The 19,242-nt window shown below is 41.7% G+C and overlaps 1 protein-coding gene across 3 annotated transcripts in view; it reads right to left on the reverse strand.

Annotated features, from left to right (window-relative positions):
- The window catches only part of tgfbr3 (transforming growth factor, beta receptor III), a 172,570-nt gene that overhangs the window by 22,955 nt on the left and 130,373 nt on the right, over window positions 1-19,242 (reverse strand). For all 3 annotated transcript variants that reach the window (XM_080195203.1, XM_080195201.1, XM_080195202.1), the window contains exons 8-12: window positions 14,827-15,022; window positions 7,215-7,525; window positions 5,500-5,652; window positions 4,081-4,206; window positions 593-772 (exon numbers count right to left, since the gene is read on the reverse strand). In XM_080195203.1, coding sequence (XP_080051329.1) covers window positions 593-772; window positions 4,081-4,206; window positions 5,500-5,652; window positions 7,215-7,525; window positions 14,827-15,022 — 966 coding nt within the window. The remainder of the gene's footprint in view (window positions 1-592; window positions 773-4,080; window positions 4,207-5,499; window positions 5,653-7,214; window positions 7,526-14,826; window positions 15,023-19,242) is intronic.

Consider the following 19,242-nt stretch of genomic DNA (forward strand, 5'->3'; position numbering starts at 1 on the left):
TGTATTATAAGTGGCTTTCATTCTCAACTCCTAGAAGCAGATAATCATTGGAACAAAAGAAAGTAAGCACATTACACTAGCAGTATTGAAATTAACCCTTCAGCAGTTTGTGGGGAAAAGTTATTTTCTCAAATACAGCATCTCAAATAGATCGTTAAGCAACTGAATGTTCAACTATTGCATTAATGTTGTTGAACATAAACTTGGTGAATTTGGGTGTTAATTGTAGCACTATTTCACACCAATCAGCAATGCTGCAAATGAGCAGAATGTAAATAATCTATAAACTGAGTATTGTATTAACAGGATAATGTAACATTTGTGGGAAAAGTCGCTAGTTTTAAAACACACTTGGAATGAAATTATAGTCAGTGTTATACTAAGAAGAAGCCTTTTGGTCAATCTCCCAATGTATTTCTGGACTTACTATTCCTACGATTTTCTTTAACAAACCAAAAAAATCTAAACCACAAGTTAACCATCTGTTCACTCAAATCGATGCATCAGTGCCAAAAGAAGAACTGAACAGTTCAGCTAAAACCACAGCCTACACAATTATTTAGCTCATTGACAAGCATGCCAAAATGATTACCTCAACAAATAATGGGCGATTCTCTGAAACAGTGTGCACTCCTTGTGAAGGCGTACGGAACAGATCGGTATTGTAAAGCTCCATGTTCAAAGTTGCATTGTTGACTTGTGTCAAAGAAGGAAAACCAGGATAGAAAGGAATTTCAGACTTCTTGCTAGGTGTGAAGTATGTGCAGTTAAACTGAAACAGAAAGGAAATTATTCCTGAAATACTCATACCAGATGCCATCAACAATTAAACTGTTTCCACAAATTCTAATATACCACAAATTCTCTCAGGTAGTTTAGCAACAAATGAAATATGATTCAAATGCTCAATTAAGTGAATAATCAAATTTGAAAGTTCCACAAAATTCTAACTGCTTCAACTTCTTTAATGTTTCTGGACTGAGAGAATTAAACACTTCTCAGGAAACACTGCTGAAGGTTCATATGCGCATATCATTGCAAGGAGGCTGGGAACAGAGGAAGCAATTGTGGAATACAAGGAAAGTGGAGAGAAACTTAAGCAAGGAATCAGGAGGGCTAAAAGGGGTCAGAAAAAGCATTGGCCAGCAGGATTAAGGAAAATCCCAAGGCTTTTTATACATATGTAAAGAGCAAGAGGGTAGCCAGGGAGAGGATTGGCCCACTCAAAGACAAGGGAGGGAATCTATGTGTAGAGCCAGAGGAAATGGGCAAGATAGTAAATGAGTACTTTGCGTCAGTATTCACCAAAGAGAAGGACTTGGTGGATGATGGGTCTGGGAAAGGGCGTGTAGATAGTTTGAGCCATGTTGAGATCAAAAAGGAGAAGGTATTGGGCTTCTTGAGAAACATTAAGGTAGACAAGTCCCCAGGGCCTATTGGGATATATCCCAGAATACTGAGAGAAACAAGGGAGGAAATTGCTGGAGCCTTGAGAGAAATCTTTGTATCCTCACTAGATAAAGGGAAGGTCCCAGAGGATTGGAGAATAGCTGATGTTATTCCTTTCTTTAAGGAGGGTAGCAAGAATAATCCTGGTAATTACAGGCCGGTGAACCTTACATTAGTGGTAAGGAAAATATTGGTGAGGATTCTTCAAGACAGGATTTATTCCCACTTGGAAATAATTGGACATATTAGTGAGAGGCAACATGGTTTTGTGAAAAGGAGGTCGTGTCTCGCAAACTTGATCGAGTTTTTCGAGGAAGTGACGAAGATGATTCATGAGGGTAGGGCAGTGGATGTTGATTACATGGACTTCAGTAAGGCCTTTGACAAGGTCGCTCATGGCAGACTGGTGCAGAAGGTAAAGTCACATGGGATCAGAAGTAAGCTGGCAAGGTGGATACAAAACTGGCTCAGTCAAAGAAGTCATGATGTGGGTATGCCGGCGTTGGACTCACGTAAACACAGTAAAAAGTCTGACAACACCAGGTTTTAGACAACACCAGGTTGGACTAAAACCTGGTGTTGTCAGACTTTTTACTCAGTCAAAGAAGACAGAGGATAGCAGTGGGTGTGTTTCTGAATGGAGTGCTGTTACAAGTGGTGTTCCTCTGGGATCTTCTTGAGAAGGTGAGATGGCATGGGATCCAAGGGGCTTTGGCCTTGGGGATCCAGAACTGGCTTGCCTGCAGAAGGCAGAGAGTGGTTGTGGATGGGTCTTTTTCTGCATGGAGGTTGGTCAACAATGGTGTGCCCCAGGAATCTGTTCTAGGACCCTTGCTGTTTGTCATTTTCATAAATGATCTGGATGAGGAAGTGGAGGGATGGGTTAGTAAGTTCGCTGACGATACGAAGGTTGGTGGTGTTGTGGATAGTTTGGAGGGATGTCAGAGGTTGCAGCATGACAATAGATAGGATGCAAGACTGGGCGGAGAAGTAGCAGATGGACTTCAACGCGGATAAATGTGCAGTGGTCCATTTTGGCAGGACCAACAGGATGCAGGAGTACAATATCAAGGGTAGGAGTCTTAGCTGGGTTGAAGAGCAGAAGGATCTTGGGCTCCGGGTCCATAGGACTCTTAAATCAGTCTCGTAGGTGGAGGGTGTGGTCAAGAAGGCGTATAGTGTACTGGCCTTCATTAATCGAGGGAGTGAGTTTAGGAGTCGGGAGGTAATGCTGCAAGTTTATAGGACCTTTGTCAGGCCCCACTTGGAGTACTGTGCGCAGTTCTGGTCGCCTCACTACAGGAAGTGGAAGCTATTGAGAGGGTGCAGAGGAGATTTACAAGGATGTTGCCTGGATTGGGAGGCATGCCTTATGAAGATAGGTTGATGGAGGTAGGTCTCCTCCCTGGAGAGACGAAGGTTGAGAGGCGACCTGGTAGAGGTTTATAAAATGTTGAGAGGAATAGGTTCACAGGTTTTAGTCAGTCCACCTCGTGTCCAACGAGGGGCATACACGCGATGGGTCGTACTGGGGCTGCTCTTGGTTGTTTGAGATTGGCCTAGTGCTTCATGTCGTTAGTGTGTGCCTAAACTGGACAAGATACTGGGCAAGATGACAGCTCAGTGACTATCGCTGATTGCTGTGCAGACACATGGATTTGGGCCGGTGTCTGTGGGAGTTTGTGCATTCTTCCCGTGCTTGCGTGGGTTTTCTCTGAGTGCTCCGGTTTCCTCCCACACCCCAAAGACGTGCTGTTAGGCTGATTGGCAGGAATAAACAAATAAATTGTCCCTAAATCAGTTTCCCTCAATCTAGATGGCCATAAAACATCAGACAGGGGTCGTGGGTAGAGAGGTGGACTGGTGGTGTTGAGATGGCGGCACAGGCTCGTTGGGCCGAAGGGCCTGTTTCCCGGGCTGATTTTGTTCTTTTGGGTGGATTCTCGGAGGCTATTTCCCAAGGCTGAAATGGTTGCTACGAGAGGACACAGGTTTAAGGTGCTGGGAAGCAAGTACAGAGGAGATGTTAGGGGAAAGTTTTTCACTCAGAGGGTGGTGAGTGAGTGGAATCGGCTGCCATCGGTGGTGGTAGAGGCGAACTTGCTGGGGTCTTTTAAAAGACCTCTGGATGAGTATATGGGATCTAATGGCATTGGGAGTTACAGATAGTTCTATGGCTTGGTAGGTATAGATGTGATCGGCGCAACTTGTGGGCCGAAGGGCCTGTTTGTGCTGTAGTGTTCTATGTTCTAACTTCATGCTGCAGGTCTAAAGTGTGGAAATTAACGTTTTAATATTAGAATTTAATAATAGAAAAAGGGAAGAAACTAATCTATTAGATTTTATTATTTTGATTCTTCAACACTATTTATGTTAGTAATAACAGCAAAAAGAAAATGGTCACATTAAATCTCACTCTGTTCCATAACCAGACTGCTTAAAGTTAGAAAAGATTCTGTGACCAGCAAGTGCAAGGTTAACGATATTATCAATTCTTATTTGTAGGAATGTGAATTTGAGAAGGCTGTTGTCCTTGCAAATATGCACATTTCTATGACCTCTAACCTGTACTGCTTGCACAAAATACTTCAGAATGTAAATAAAAATTACTTTATGCATTAGACAGCGTACCAGAACAGTTTTCAGCCTGCCTCCTACTGAGTCATCACCATCTCCAGGGAAGCCGTTGTCTCCGGATTCTTCATTATCACTATACCATCCACTTCCTTCAACAGGATTCTCTAGCTCAATCAAAATCTGTCAGGGAAAATTTCAATGGTTAGAAAAACCTTTTTTTAATTGTTGATGTCCCACAGCATTGTTCATAATCAACAAGCAAAAGATGTTTTCTTTTCCTATATCTGTACACTCTGTTCTTGCAATACGTTGCTTACTACTTATTTCACACTTTCCATCAGTAATCACTGTCATTAAGCCCTGCCAACTGTAACTTGTACCATCAATCATTTTGCCTTATCAGCTCCATAAATCCTTTCTCTCTCTCTCAACTTTTTAAAGTCCTCTTTTTACCTCCATCCTGTGTCCCCTATTTTGTTAAAAGTATTGAGATGCAACTTTACGTGCAGAATGTAAAATTATTGCTTTTCACTCTCCTCTCCTGGGGTGGCACGGTGGCAAGAGTGGTTAGCACTTATGCCTCTCAATGCAGGGACACAGGTTTGATTCCCGGCTTGGGTTACTGTGTAGAGTTTGCACGTTGTCTGCACGGTTTTCCTCTGGTAGTCCGGCTTCCTTCTACAATCTGAAAGATGTACTGGTTAGGTACATTGACCCAAACAGGCGCCGGAGTGTGGCAACTAGGGGAATTTCACAGTAACTTAATTGCAGTATTAATGTAAGCCTTACTTATGGCTAATAAATAAACATTTTTTAACTTTCTGCTTGTTTTATTTCACTCCCTATAGACCATTAACACTTTCTCTCATCTTCTTTGTAATCATTTGTCTCTCATTCTTTTACAGTATGCCTGGCAATCTCTTTCTGAGCTGAGCAGGAACAGCTGGAAAGAAAAGAGAAATAGCTTTACCATGTAACATAGTAAGCTTTGGTGAAGAGAAATGCCTTGGTTCATCTTGGTCACCATTCAGATTTCTCATCAGTTTCCTGCTGTGATTATAGAATTAATAACCCTGAATCCTAATCCTAACAAAAAACTGATCAATCCTTTTAATAAAAATAAGAGGGAGAGAGAAAATTAGCCAGTGAAAAGGGGAGAAAAGAACTCTGACACTAGTTTTCACAGGTAAAATCGAACCATTTTAATTTATATTATTATATTTTAAGAAATTAATTGTTTACAATTCTTCTATGTCGCTAAATCATTTGAAAAACAGCAGATATTTATCAGGGAAAATGCAAAAGCAAAGTAAGTTTTTTTTAAAATGTAATTATATTTCCCCAAATACAAACACTGGACATCTTTTTCTTTAGTGGAAGCTAATAACCATTAGAAGAACAAGGTAAAGAATTAATTCCACTTCAGTGATCTGAAACAAATTTTAAAAGAGCATTATCTATTGTTTTGCTTACTGAGTTCAAATACATGACGAGACCATCTGGACCAGAGTATTTAGTAGTCTTGCAGCCCGTGAGGGAAGACTCCAGAATGTAATGTGTAGAGTTTTCCTTTGCTTTGCATTTTGGATCCGAAAGAGAAACTTGTGTTACTGCAGTTGCATCAATCTAGAGAAAAGGTCACAAGATATGTTAATAATACACAACAGTCCATAATATCCTTCTCCCTCCAAATAAACATGTTCATGTTATGAATATAGACCAATCCCTTTGCATTGGTGCTTGAACAATGGCCCTTTGCACCTGTTAACTAATGCATCTTTGATTTTTATAGTGTTGGCAGTTCTAGTCTCGTGTTGTGGTGTGGTTGATGTTATAGACACTACTGGTGTTGCAGGCAGTAAATTCTGGAACACAGCATAACTCTTCTTCTCACAGATGAGACCGAATGACAAATGGCACAGCAAATGTGTTATTTAATACTTTTATAGTAAAAAAAATTAACTGATTCTTCCCAGAACTAACATTCCTTTGAGAGAGTGAAGCTGAAAATCAAAATCACATTTTCTCCTTTAAAAAAAAAGTACAAAAAACCAGAAATGACTAAAATATTAATCAGGAGTGAAAATTAGAGTACAAGAGAAAACTAGCTACAAATATAAAAATAGATAGTAAAATATAGACATTTAAAGAAGAAGATTTAACAAAGTGAATGGAGGCGATTCTTCCAGCCCGCTGCGGTCCAGGGAACTCAAGCAGAGGCCGTTTCATATGTCTCCAGCGCTGGATTTCCAGCACCGTCAGCTCTGCACCTGAAATCAGTGCCCCCCCCCACCACCCCAGAAGTACTTCACTCCAGCAGGGTTCAGTACAGCTCTCCACTTGCAGGGAACTGGTGGCCCAATCCTGCTGGAGTGAAGGGGAGCCATCGAGGCCTCCACATGGTCGGGTGCCAGATTGGGGTCAACATCAGGCAGTCCCAAGGAGTCGGGGTCTCCAGGGGAGTGGTCTGTGGGGGTGCGGGGTCCCGTTGCACTCTGCACTTGGGCTGAGTGACAGAGGGAGGGAGACCAGCAATCGGGGCTGGGCAAAGGGGAGGGGGAGATCAGCCTGCTTAGGGCATTGGTGGGGGGGGGCGGGGGGAAGGTTGGAGGGAGGGCTGCCGGTGGGGAGGTGGGGATTTGGTAGATTGGGGCTGCAGGGGTGGTCAAGGCTAGCCCAGGTGTGTTTGGGGTGTCAGCAATTGGGGGGAGGGGGAAATGCACGGCCTGCGATATGGGGTTCGTGGGGCTGGCCAGTGATCAAGCTGGCCAGCAATTGGGAGCCTGGCAAGTAGGGGCCACTGTGCATACACTGATCTCGGCACTGAAAGATCGGCACATGCGTAGTGGCCTGTTCAGCGGGAATAGGCCCTGCCCACAGCTTTTTGGACTGATTCACGCTTGTGCACTCAGCAGTGCATCGCATGGGAAACTGATTTTGAAACTCCGACTGAAAAAACCAGCATGATTTACTCCAGTTTTTACACAAATTCGATACTTAGAACTTTTTGGGGAGAATCACCCCCATCATTGGTCCTGTAGGAAGTGAGTGTGGGAAATTAATAATGGCAGCGGGCCTTGAACGACTGGAGAATTCTGGCCCTTGTATAATTAACACTATAAATGTGAAGCGACAAACATTTCTCAAATTATCATAGTGGAAAAAACATGCAATGGATTTAAACGAACCTGCAAACTGGTCTTTTCAATTGAGGCTATCATTCTTTCATTCTCACATTGAACAGATAGGACCACATTGTCAATGGTTTGAATCTCTTCTGCCTCAGATAATCCATTCATCAGTTTTTCAAATGTACTATCCTGGGATCTCTGAGGCAGCTTGTGAGGCGTATCCACCCCGTCGTAATCTTCCGGATCAAAGGGAAACGGAAAGCGAGAGACTTCTGGTAGTCGAGGAAAGGCCTGATCAGATGATTGCAATGGTTCTCTCAGAATTGAAAGTTCTGGTGGAAGAAAAGATTCTGTCGCCTCTTCTTCAGCTATGGCAGGGAGAGAAAGGAGACAATAAATAATCTTGACCTCTTTTAAATCAGGATTACATTTTCAAGATCTAATTTACTGCCAAATTATTATAAACTTGCATCTTATTATTTCACTCAGGGCACAGATGGAACTGAGCAAAATAAGATTGAACTCATTTGATTGATTTTTTTAAGGTGACTCTGTGCTGATTTTCAAATGACAAGCAGCAGTGCTACGTAATAAATAAAGATTCTGAACAGTTGGAACATAACACTATGGTACTATTTAATATTATAGTATGAAACAGTAACAGTAGTATTGCTGTACTATTATAATGCAATTCATAATGCAAAAATGCAATCTGAACAATACAGGCTTTCTCTTAGACTTAAATGAACCTATGTGAGTTTGCATCACAGATGTAGATTAAAACTTAAGAATCTAACATTTATAATTATTTTAAATCATATTTCAGTCTACTTTAGCCCATTCCTCTTTCAAACCTTTATCTGCCTGAGATAGGAACATGAGATGGTCTGGCTTGAAACTTTTTCTATGGATGGTAGTAATGATGCCTTGGGCAACATATCATTAAGATGTGACGAAGAATTGCCTGCTTCCCTCCGCAGTTGGCTTGACCAATGAGAGGCTCATCGCTAGGAAAATGCCAAGTACATGGGTCAATCCAAGGATCCAAATAAGTATTCCAGCTAAATGTCAATGATTTGCTAGCAAAAATAATGGTGTCGATCTTACCAAAAGATTTTAAGTGCTGAACAAGTGTGAAAATGGGACAGAATTGTATCCATTTTTTACGCAAACTCCCATATGCTATCTTATGGCACATAGAAAATAAGTGATCCCAAATGTGATTCTCGCCAGTAGGTGGAGTGGACAGAGTCTATTCACGCCAGGCAGCTGGCTGCTGATTTCTAGAGGATGCTATTGTTCATGCGCCCTGATCTCCCAGTGCAATATGTACAATAGCACACTGGGAATCTGTCATAACATCCCCCACAAAAACGTCACACCCACATATCCCTGATCGCGCCCCCGGCGAAACATACCAGTAAGATAGTCCCAATGTATCTTTATGTATAGAAATTCCACTATTTCACAAAATGATACTTGTTGAATCCATTAAAGCATGTACTGATATCCTCAGGAATAAGGAAATACAAAATAGCAAATTTTATATATTGTTCTTGTTATACTGTTAAAAAAATTGTTCCTCGTTTTATTACTGCTAGGACTCTTGTGTTGATTTACAGATGATTAACAAGTCATTGCCATTTGTGATATGTAATTTATCTGTAAGTGCCTTCTGCAATAGACTTGCGTCTGCAATATATTTTGAGTTGTACCATAGGTGAACTAGATGATACCACTAGGGAGACTGGAGTGTTTCTTGAACAGACTTAGGGAAAATGTGCGCAGCTGTCCAGATTCCAAAATTTCAAAATTCCCTATTGAGCAATTCCTGTGGAACAAACTCTTGTCTAAGACACGAGATGCTGATGAACTCAATCAGTCTGTCTTTTAAAAGTGAACTGAGCCTTGAATATTGCTTCAGCTCTTCGAAGGGTCATCCAGACTCAAAACATTAGCTCTATTCTTTCTCCAAAGATGCTGTCAGACTTGCTGAGATTTTCCTGTTTTTATCTCTAATATTGGAATATTTACAAGCAAATTCCTTCAGTTAATTTACCTTATTGGTCTTACTGTTTTAGCAGTTAGTTATTTTTTAAAATAATTACATTTTACAATGGATTAGGTTGTATCATAGACCTTCCAGGCACGCCTTTGTCAATTTTTTTTGACAGAACCTTCTATGTCCACAGCCGCTACCAGCTAGAAGTTCAAATGCAGGACACACATTGGAGCGCTATCACTAGCACTATCACAGGGCAGATGGTGGTGAGGGGAAATGTCATGAACTAGTAATCCCAAGACTCAGATTAATGCTCTCAGGAATGGTTCAAATTCTACTATGGCAGCTCAATAATGTGACCATGAAACTATCATCAATTATTGTAAAAACCCATCTGGTTCACAAATGTCCTTGAGGGAGGGAAATCTAGCATCCTTACCTGGTCTGGCCTACATGTGACTCTAGATCCACAGCAATATGGTTGGCTCTTAACTGCCCCCTGAAGGCAGTTCAATGGAAGTTAGGGCTGGCCAATAGAAGCTAGCCTTGCTAGGGTGTCTATATCCCATCAAAAAAATTTTAAAAACCCTCCAATTTTTTCTCTCCAAGTCACCGGCCATTCTGACTTTAACCTCTTGCTATTCCTTCATTGTTGGTCAAAAGTCAGGTTCTCTCTAGATGAATATTGTGGGCGCACCTTTACCAGATGGACTGTAGTGTTTTAAGAACGTGGCCCATCACCACCTTCTCAAAGCATTTTGACATAGGTAATCGATAAATGCCAGCCTTGCCAGTATCCCACAAATAAAGAAATAGCCAACATTTCCAAGGATGATGTTTTATCTCTCAATAAAAAGCAATGTTTGCCTTTACTGCCATTAAGCTTATTCCTGATTCATTCCCCACTTAATAATTTTCTGCATAAATTTAATACCCAGGATCTTGACACTAATTCCTCACTGTGGAGTTGCACAGAAAGTATTTCTCTTACTTTATTTGAAAAAGTAAAGGGAAAGGAAGAGCATATGTACTGTGACAGAAAGAAGCAATCGATAGAAGTGAAATGGCTGCAGGAAGAAAAACTGAAGTTGAACATCAAATTAAGATGAAAATAACAGAATGAAGTGCAAAGTCTTAGGCAGCAAAATGTGGCCTTTTAGCACCAGATTTTTCAGCACTCTGAGTGTGACACGCTTTTGGTTTGAGCCATGCAGGCTGCATTTTGGGGAGGGCTTTAATACATGTGCAGGGTGCATTAATATGCAGAGCAAGCAGTTAATAATGCCAATCACTGTTGTTACACATGCTTGTAGTCATCCAGGCACCGCCCTTATCACCAGCAACCAGTTGATTAGAAGGAGGAGGAGAAAGGGAGAAGGCAAATAATACAGCATCTTTTCAATTGAATTATTCATGAACAATTCATCCACCTATGATATCAGTCAAGTCAACCCCAATTCCCCATTCATCAAGTCCCACAACTCATTTTCTCCTCAGTTACTGACTATCCTCTTGGTCGAACTGCAAAAATAAAATTCAACACAAAACGAACATCTGAAGCCAAACTTAGAAATCAAACCATGCCATATTGCATGTAATATCAATTAATCACCCATGTACATATCCTTAGGGCCTTTCTTCCATGTGCCTTTGCCTGTCCTAGTATGCTTACACAGGTTAACCCAGTGGTTTCAGCATGGCTGATGGAAGGCTGACGATTTTAAGAATATGGGAACAAAGAATAGGAGTAAGCCATTCAGCCCCTCCAGTCTTCTCTGCCATTTAATAAGATCATGGCTGATGTGACGGTAACCTCAAATCTGCACTCCACGTACTCCCAGAAACCTATCTCCCCCTCACTTACAAAGAATCTATCCATCTCTGCCTTAAAAATACTCAAAGATGGCTCCCACAACCATTTCAGGAAGAGTTCCAAACACTCATGACTGAATGAAAAAATGTCACATCATCTCCTTTTTAAATGGGACATTTCTTATTCTGAAATAGTGACCCCTTGTACTAGACTCTCCACATCTACTCCCTAAAGAGCCCTCAAGATCATATGTGTTTCAATTAAGTTGCCTATTACTCTCCTAAACTCCAATGGATACAATCCTAGCCTGTTTAACCTTGCCTCAAAAGACAATCCATCCATTCCAATTCTAGTTTGGTAAACCTTCCCTGAACTGCATCCAATACATCTAAAATTTTCATTAAATAAGGTAACCTATACTGTTCACAGTACTCCAAATGTGGGTCTTCCTAGTATTCTGTATTACTGAAGCATAGCATCCCTACTTTTCTATTCAGTTTCTCTCGCAATAAATGATAACACTCTATTAGCTTGCCTAACTACTTGCTATACTTATATAATGACCTTTTGTGATTCATGCACTGACACCCAGATCACTCTGTACCTCAGAGCTCTGCAATCTCTCACCATTTTGATAATAAGCTTCATTTTTGTTCTTCCTGTTGAAATAGACAATTTCAAAGCCTTTCCCACATTGTCGGACCCCTCCATCCTCCTGGATGCTACTCACAGGCTTTCTAGTTCAGTTGTCAAAGCATCAGGTGTTTTGCTATGTATACCCTTCCATCATGACATGCTGGCACAGTAGTTAGCACTGCTACCTCACTGCCCCAGAGGCCAGGGTTCAATTCTGGCCTGGGTGACGATCTGTGTGGAGTTTGCACAACCTCCTTGTATCTGCATGGGTTTCCTCCAGGAGCTCCTCCCACAGTCCAGAAATGAACAAGTTCGGTGGATTGGACATGCTTAATTGCCCCTTAGTATCCCAAGATATACAGCTAAAATGGATTAACCATGGTAAATGTGTGAGGTTATGGAGAAAGGGCAGGGGAGAGGGGCTAGGTAAGATTCTCTGTCAGAGCATCAATGCAGATTTGATGGGCCAAATGGCCTCTTCTGCACCATAGGGATCCTATGACCTATGATCTGCCTTCTTCTGTAGCCTGCACATCAAAACCCCAGGCCTCATTTCAGTACCCTGCAACTGAATGCAAATGCAATCTCACCCACAGCAAGCTGGTACCTGAACTACTCTGTCTCACTGCTCTGACTGCAGGCCACTCATGTCCAGTGTTACACCCTGTGCTATGCTATCTTCTAAACTACACGCAGTGCCAGCAGCTTAGCTAGTGACAGTAAGTGACGGTAGATCTTGTGATGGATAGTGTATATGAGCTACACGGGTGTGCTGCATTGAGCTGTTTGTGAGGTTCGTGGTGCAAATGATGAGATACAGCAACTGAAGAAAAATCCACTTTCTGTCACCATTCATGTGAAATCATTGAACTTCTTGCAGCACCACTGCATTAAGGTCGGCAGGACTTGGCTGCTGGCATGGACTGCCATGGACATCTGCTCCTGTGGCCTTCACACATTTCATTTAGAATTCCCACAGCAAGAAAGTAGAGAGACTTTTACATGATCAGTTTCGGCTGAATGTAAACTCATTTTCCAGAAGTTAAAGAAATGTGCGTAATTTACTGTGGCAGGGTCCTCCTTCAAAATAACTTGGTGAACCAGAAAACACACTTCCATTCTCACAATTATCTTACACTCTCGGCTATTTAACAATTCTCTTTTTAATTACTTCCAGAGAGAATCAGGGAAATGTGATGATCAATTAAGAAAATTAAATAATACAAACAGCTTCAGTCCTTGTAATTAACAACTTAGTCCCAGAGACATAATTTACTCTGATGAACTGTGCTTTTCAACAAGCTGACCTATAATTTAATTTTGTACGACTCATAGTAGAAACAACAGAATTTTTGAATATCTTCAGAGGCCAGTTATATTCTGGCCAGCATTTGTTGCAGCAATTAGTGTCTCTCGCCAACTTAATGTTGATTTCCTATTGAGACCCAAAGACCTTTTTTCCCTGATGCTATGGTTAGAAACGACTTGTCCTCTTCTTTGTGAAGGTCTTGCACCTGTTAGGCAGCCACTTGTTCTACAACATTCTACAGCCAAATTCCCCCCCATAGCAGCTGCCATGTGTCTCTTGTCTCCATGAAGAATTTCTGAATCACTTCCAGCATTTCAGTTTCAAAAAGACCACAAACTTTATATAACTTCAACTTTCAAAAAAGAATTTACAACTGTTGAAGTAGGTAGTGCCAAACTATCAAACTCGGTTGGGAAATTATCAAAGTCACCTTCAGTACAAGGGTGTTACAATTCCATTAATGGGTAGAGTTACAGTCTGTCGCAGCTGTAGTCTCCTTCTCCATTCTTCATCTTATTCCCTCAACCACACTCTGCAGGATTGACAACCTAACTTCACTCAGAAACACTAGAATGAATTTTACAGGGCACAGTGGTCCCTGCACCTCTCCTGCAGCTAAGAAGTCAGCATGTTGGGGTTGAGCCCACCCATGATCTCAATGGCTGCCCCACAGCAATTTAAAACAAGGAGGAGTGTTTTTTTTTAAAGTGAGACTTCCACATTAATCGCCCACTCAAAGGCCTCAAATGGTGGGGGGGTAGGAAGGCCGTTCACTCCCACCTGATTAAACGTACCTCTGTAACAAAACTCAAACTGGGGAGGGCACAAGATTACTACCAATGAAATGGTCTAAAGCAGGCCCTGGAAACACATGCAGGCTTCAGCTGACAAACGGCAGGTAACATTTGTATCACATGTCTTAGACAATGAGCATCCCTAAGAAGCTGTATGGTAAAGTCGCTGTGGTCCTAGTGACCATAGGCTGCCTATGAAGGGGAGAGCTGACCTCAGGCAATGGGCAAGGTTGGGAAGGTGGGGCTTTCATGAATAACCTCATCTGCTATGGGAATTAAACTCATACTGATGGCGTCACTCTGTATCATTAACCAGCTGTCTAGCCAACTGAGCTAAGCAGACCCCAAGAAGAAAAGGTGCAACTATCTACCACTGACCACCAATGTGTCTTCCCTACTAAAGTTCTAGGTATTGCGTACCTTGAAAGGAACACTATATCAACACTGTGGCTGCTGGGGTGATGCAGAGGCTGGGCACCCTGCAACATGGTGCCTGGCCACTTCAATGTCTCACCCCTATCTTCAAAATTCATCAGGAGCATGACAGAATGCTCTTGCATCTACATGGGTGCAGCCACAACTGAACTCAATTAGCACAACAGCAGCCAAGGCAGGGTGCTTACAATGCTTTATTGATGTCTCTGCCATGGAACTAACACAGGAACAAAGTAAATGTTGCTTGTTTTACCTTGTTTGCCCCATGCACAAAGTTGGTAGTCTGCTGTTTCATCACATATACAAAAGCAAACTGAGTGTTACTTATTGCAGGAACAGGAAATGTGATTACAATGAAGTGTACTGAGTCAATTATTTATAACTAAACCTAAAGTTGATTTTCACATTAACTTCACTGCAGATTAATGTAAGTCTACTTGTGACACTAATAAATAAACTTTTAACTTTAAAATATTTTACAGTCTCATCCATGCAGAAGAATATTCATTAACCAGAATTATTACAGATTTATTTTGAATGCTCAGGGATGAGACTGTTAACAGCAGCTGATTCTAACTTGTTTTAATTCAATGTTTGTATAATGTGAATGTTTAGTTTCGATGGTGAGATTCCAGGTGCTCAGAGTACAATTCCTGGTAAATACGCTCATCAACACTTACCAGCTTCCTGAAGACTTAAATGAATTCTGTTAGCAACTGAGGCTTTCGTATATGAAGTAATTGGACTATATCCATGTTCTCGAGCCCAGCGCAAAAGATCAATCTGGGCGGACATCAGATCAGGTGATGTCTTTTTTGACACAGTCATAGACGCTTCTGTGTCTCGACTAAAGTTAATGCTGTCTCGATCCGCGATCTGGATTCAATGGAAACAAATGTTAACATAACACTAATCAAATTAATTAAGAGTGATTACTTCACATTTTTTTGCTTATGTGAATCTATTCCAGAATTCCATGCAATCAAAATTAAATGTTACAGGAAATCAAATATTTCAAAATGAATTCAACTTTTGAACAACCGTTATACACGTTTATCTTCATCTAGACCAAATGTTTATATGCTAGAATACATTTTCAGATTTCCAGAATGTGCTACTGGAAAATCATAGGACAAAATCCCAATTTTATCTACAGTTTTAGTCTTGCTGAATAATTTTGTACAGATCAATAGTTTGCTATGATAACAAAAGCATTACAGTCACCACTATAGGCTTAAATATCTATTAAATGTATTCCTGGGGTATAAGTATAAATGCAATCACCATAGCTAAAGCAAAATCTGTAGGCACTTTATTTTACCCCAATCCGAGCTCATTCCCTAATAAACAGAGTATTTGGCATTGTTCCCATTATAGTTTTTCATCCTCAAAAGACAACAGATAGCATCTCTGCAGCTGTGCACAGAGGATGTGAAATGTAGCAAATATCATAATGGCAGTGTGAAGTGAGTAACAACTTTACTGTATTTATTTTTTAAAGTTAATTTATTAGTGTCACAAGTAGACTTGCATTAACACTGCAACGTAGTTACTGTGAAAATCCCCTAGTCGCCACACTCTGGCACCTGTTCGGGTACACTGAGGCAGAATTTAGCATGGCCAGTGCACCTAACCAGCAGGTCATTTGGACTGTGGGAGGAAACCAGAGCAAGTGGAGGAAACCCACGTGACACAGTGTGAACTTTGCACAGACAGTGACCTAAGCCAGGAATCGAATCCGGGTCCCTGGCACTGTGAGGCAGCAGTACGAACCACTGTGCCACCATGCCACCACCCTGTTAGTGTATAAACCTGGTTTTCTGCATTATTCTAAAACTACACATTTACAACCAAAATATATTTCACTGTATCAATTTATATCTTTGGGATTACTAACCAAATCACACATAATATCTTCCTTTCTATATTAAAACAAATAGGCATACTGGTTTGCATTCTGCTTTGAGTCATCTAAAATTGTAGTTTCATCATTTAGTCACTTTATACAAAATAGCAGCACCACTCCACAGTTAATGTATACTAAGCCATTTTCAGCTGTACATGCAAACCAACTGACAGAGATATCAACATTTGAAGTGCAGTATACAGCTTATAATTGTATTTCTGGCAACTATATATTTTACTGATCATGAACTGGATTTTACGGCCTCTGGCTGGGAATGTTTTCAGTGGTGTAGAGGTAAGGGTGGAACACATAAAACATAAGGCGCGGCAAACCCACAGCCTTACAGCTCTCCCTCGATTCAGTCCTCATATTTGGCAGCAGGACGGGCACCAAAGTTGGCAACTGTCCCACCATTTTTAAATAAATAATAAAGATTTGAGCTTGTTAGCAATCCAATGGACGCAGCACATCGTGGAACACCAGCCCCCTCCCATTCAACAAGGTCCCCCAGCTTTGAACCTTCCCTCCTGGCCTAAAACCTGTATCCATCATGACCCCTGCCTTGGCTGTCTTGATCTCTCTCCACCCAGAAAAGCCCAACGTACTAGGCTCTAGTATCCATCTTCTCTTCTTCGTGGAGATGCTTCCAGTTCCATCATGATCCACTGCTAGGACAACAGGTTAGTTGGCAGTTCACGAGTCCAGGAGTTCCCTTCACTAAGGGGCAGAATTCCCAATCACAGCCTGTAAATCTACCAGCCAGCAGTGTGTTCATGCTGTGAGGTGGGCCTATAATGGGTCTGTTGGCTGCTGGCTGCTTCTTGCAACTTTTGAATTGTTACGGTGTTTTACACAAACGTTCTTAGTACCCCAGAGCCTTACCCTTTTATTCACTCATCTGCTGTGGAAAGGTAACACTGTTCATGAGAAAATGATACTCCCTAACATTTTTGATATTAATATTAAAAATCATGTTAAACTATGATGAGGATCATTTGAAAACTATTTCAGCAGCTTGCCAGCCATGCCCACATCCCATGACAGAATAAATTAAATATTTATCCCTCTATCAACATCACTAAAAAAACTGATTATCTGTCATTATCATATTTCTTTTTTGTCAGAGCTGTCACGTTTCCTTCATTTTTCACATTGACTATGATATAAATGTGTTTTATCAGTTGCAAAGCACTTCAGGACATCCTGAGGACGTGAAAGGCCAAACTCCTTCTTGTTGATTTCATAAATTTAGCCATCTCTTTTTGCTTCTTATACTTTTTATTTGAAAGTCTCAGCCTCTCCTAATAGCCTTTGCCTTGACCTGATATTTGCTCTCAAGCTTGTCATTCAGAGAGCTGATTCGGACTGAGCAGTCTGGCATGTGCAGTGTGCCCCATTTCCTGGTCCACTGCAGCGACTGATGAAAATGTAACACCATCCAGCACTTTCTACTCAGTAGTATTTCCATAAATAAGGCAAGAGGACAAATGTGAAAGTTTATATTGAATTACGTTTTTGAATAGAAATTGAGGTTGTGCGCGTGAAAATCAGAAAAAGCAGCAGTTTAGAAAGTTGATTAAGTTGAGGTGAAGAGAAATTGCAGCAGAATTGCAGTAGAAATACACAGAGATGCAGGGTAGGATTTTTCCCACCCCTCCTCCCAAAGAGTTGGCAGGGAACGCATCCCTGCCGATTACAGCAGTCCCAAAGCCAGTTAATGCCAAACTGATTGGCTGTCAGCTCTGTCATTCCAGCAGCACCAGTAGCCAGGACTGGGGCTACAAGCAGTGCTCAGATCCTAATGCTCCTGCCAGGGGTTTAATGGCAGGCAGGAGAAAAAAAATTCGGCGTAAGACCCAAAAATCGGTTTCTCACCATCATGAAATTCCCGCGGGATTTTTAATTCATGCTTGCAATGAAGTATCAAAAAACCCACTTTAGGTTGGCATGAAATTGACTTGCTTCCCAAGATGAAGCCCAACCGGAATCCTCTCCTCGCCCCCCCACCCAGGCTCGATACTCCTGGATACCAGCAGGAAATACACCAATGCAAAACACATCTGGAATAATGTGGCATGCAGATGTTTGGATTCACTTGAATAGTGCCTAGGTTAGCTCCAGAATTCAGAATGGAGGCTGCCAGCAACCCCTAGAACAGGGAAAACCACAGCAGTGGCTTGTGGGGGAGGGGAGAGCATCTACAAATGGATCTTCCAGATTCAGTGTCCTGCAGGGGTCCAATCTCACAATGTTCCTGGAGATCCACCTTCTTCCTCATGAAGTCCATCTTCTGGTCTCAGTACTCCCAGAGATCCATCTCAATTTTCAGAAGGTCCATCTTCTTTTTTCAATAGAGGGTCAGTGATGCTTGGCGTTTTTTCAAGATGGCACTTGGATATGATAGCAGGCTACGCATCATCAACCTGCCCTGCCACAGAACATGGTGTAATACACCCAGCTGCAAAACTAATGACTTTGGGACCTAAAGGTATGGCTCATTTGCCACAGTTCTCTGCAGTGGGAAACATTCCACATTCCCAAGCCCGTCACAGGCCCTCATCCCAGAGGAGAGAATTCTGCCCAAAATCCCTGGGTCCAGAACTGCATAACTGCAGAGAAAAGACTCATGGACTGCAGGGGAAATGAGGCCTGGGGCTGGAGGTCTTGATGGAGAGACTGGAGGAGGGGACATTTGAAGGGGGCAGACCTTGGCTTGGGGCACTGCTGTAGAAGGGGGATCCATGAGCAAGGTGTCCTTCTAGTAAGGTGACTTGGCCATTTAAGAGCCTCAATTGGGCTGCCCCAGGCCTTGCCCGCACAAGTAAAATTATGGACGGTACTGAGGAGTATTTAATGGCCACCCCAGTCACCAGCAAATCCGCTGGTGGGGGGAGTGTAAAATCCTGTCCACCAAGTGAGAGAAAGGCTGACCTATTTTCTTCTCCTTCTAATTTTTGCGTGAAAAGCATGAATTTTCAAAGGAAGAGCTCTTTCTGGGAGTTGGTGCAGGCATTAAAAGCTAAATAGCCATATCTTTGCTGCAAAATTCTGATTATATATACTGTATACCAAGTATGACTGGATGGACGCCAACATAAAGCTGATTGTAGAACTAACCATGATTTCCCAAATGATCAGAAATGACTGTTATGAACTGTTGACATTGGTAATTACTCATAGAAACATAGAA

This window comes from Carcharhinus amblyrhynchos, chromosome 9, assembly GCF_965287045.1.
Source record: "Carcharhinus amblyrhynchos chromosome 9, sCarAmb.v2.hapA, whole genome shotgun sequence".
Lineage (NCBI taxonomy): Eukaryota > Metazoa > Chordata > Chondrichthyes > Carcharhiniformes > Carcharhinidae > Carcharhinus > Carcharhinus amblyrhynchos.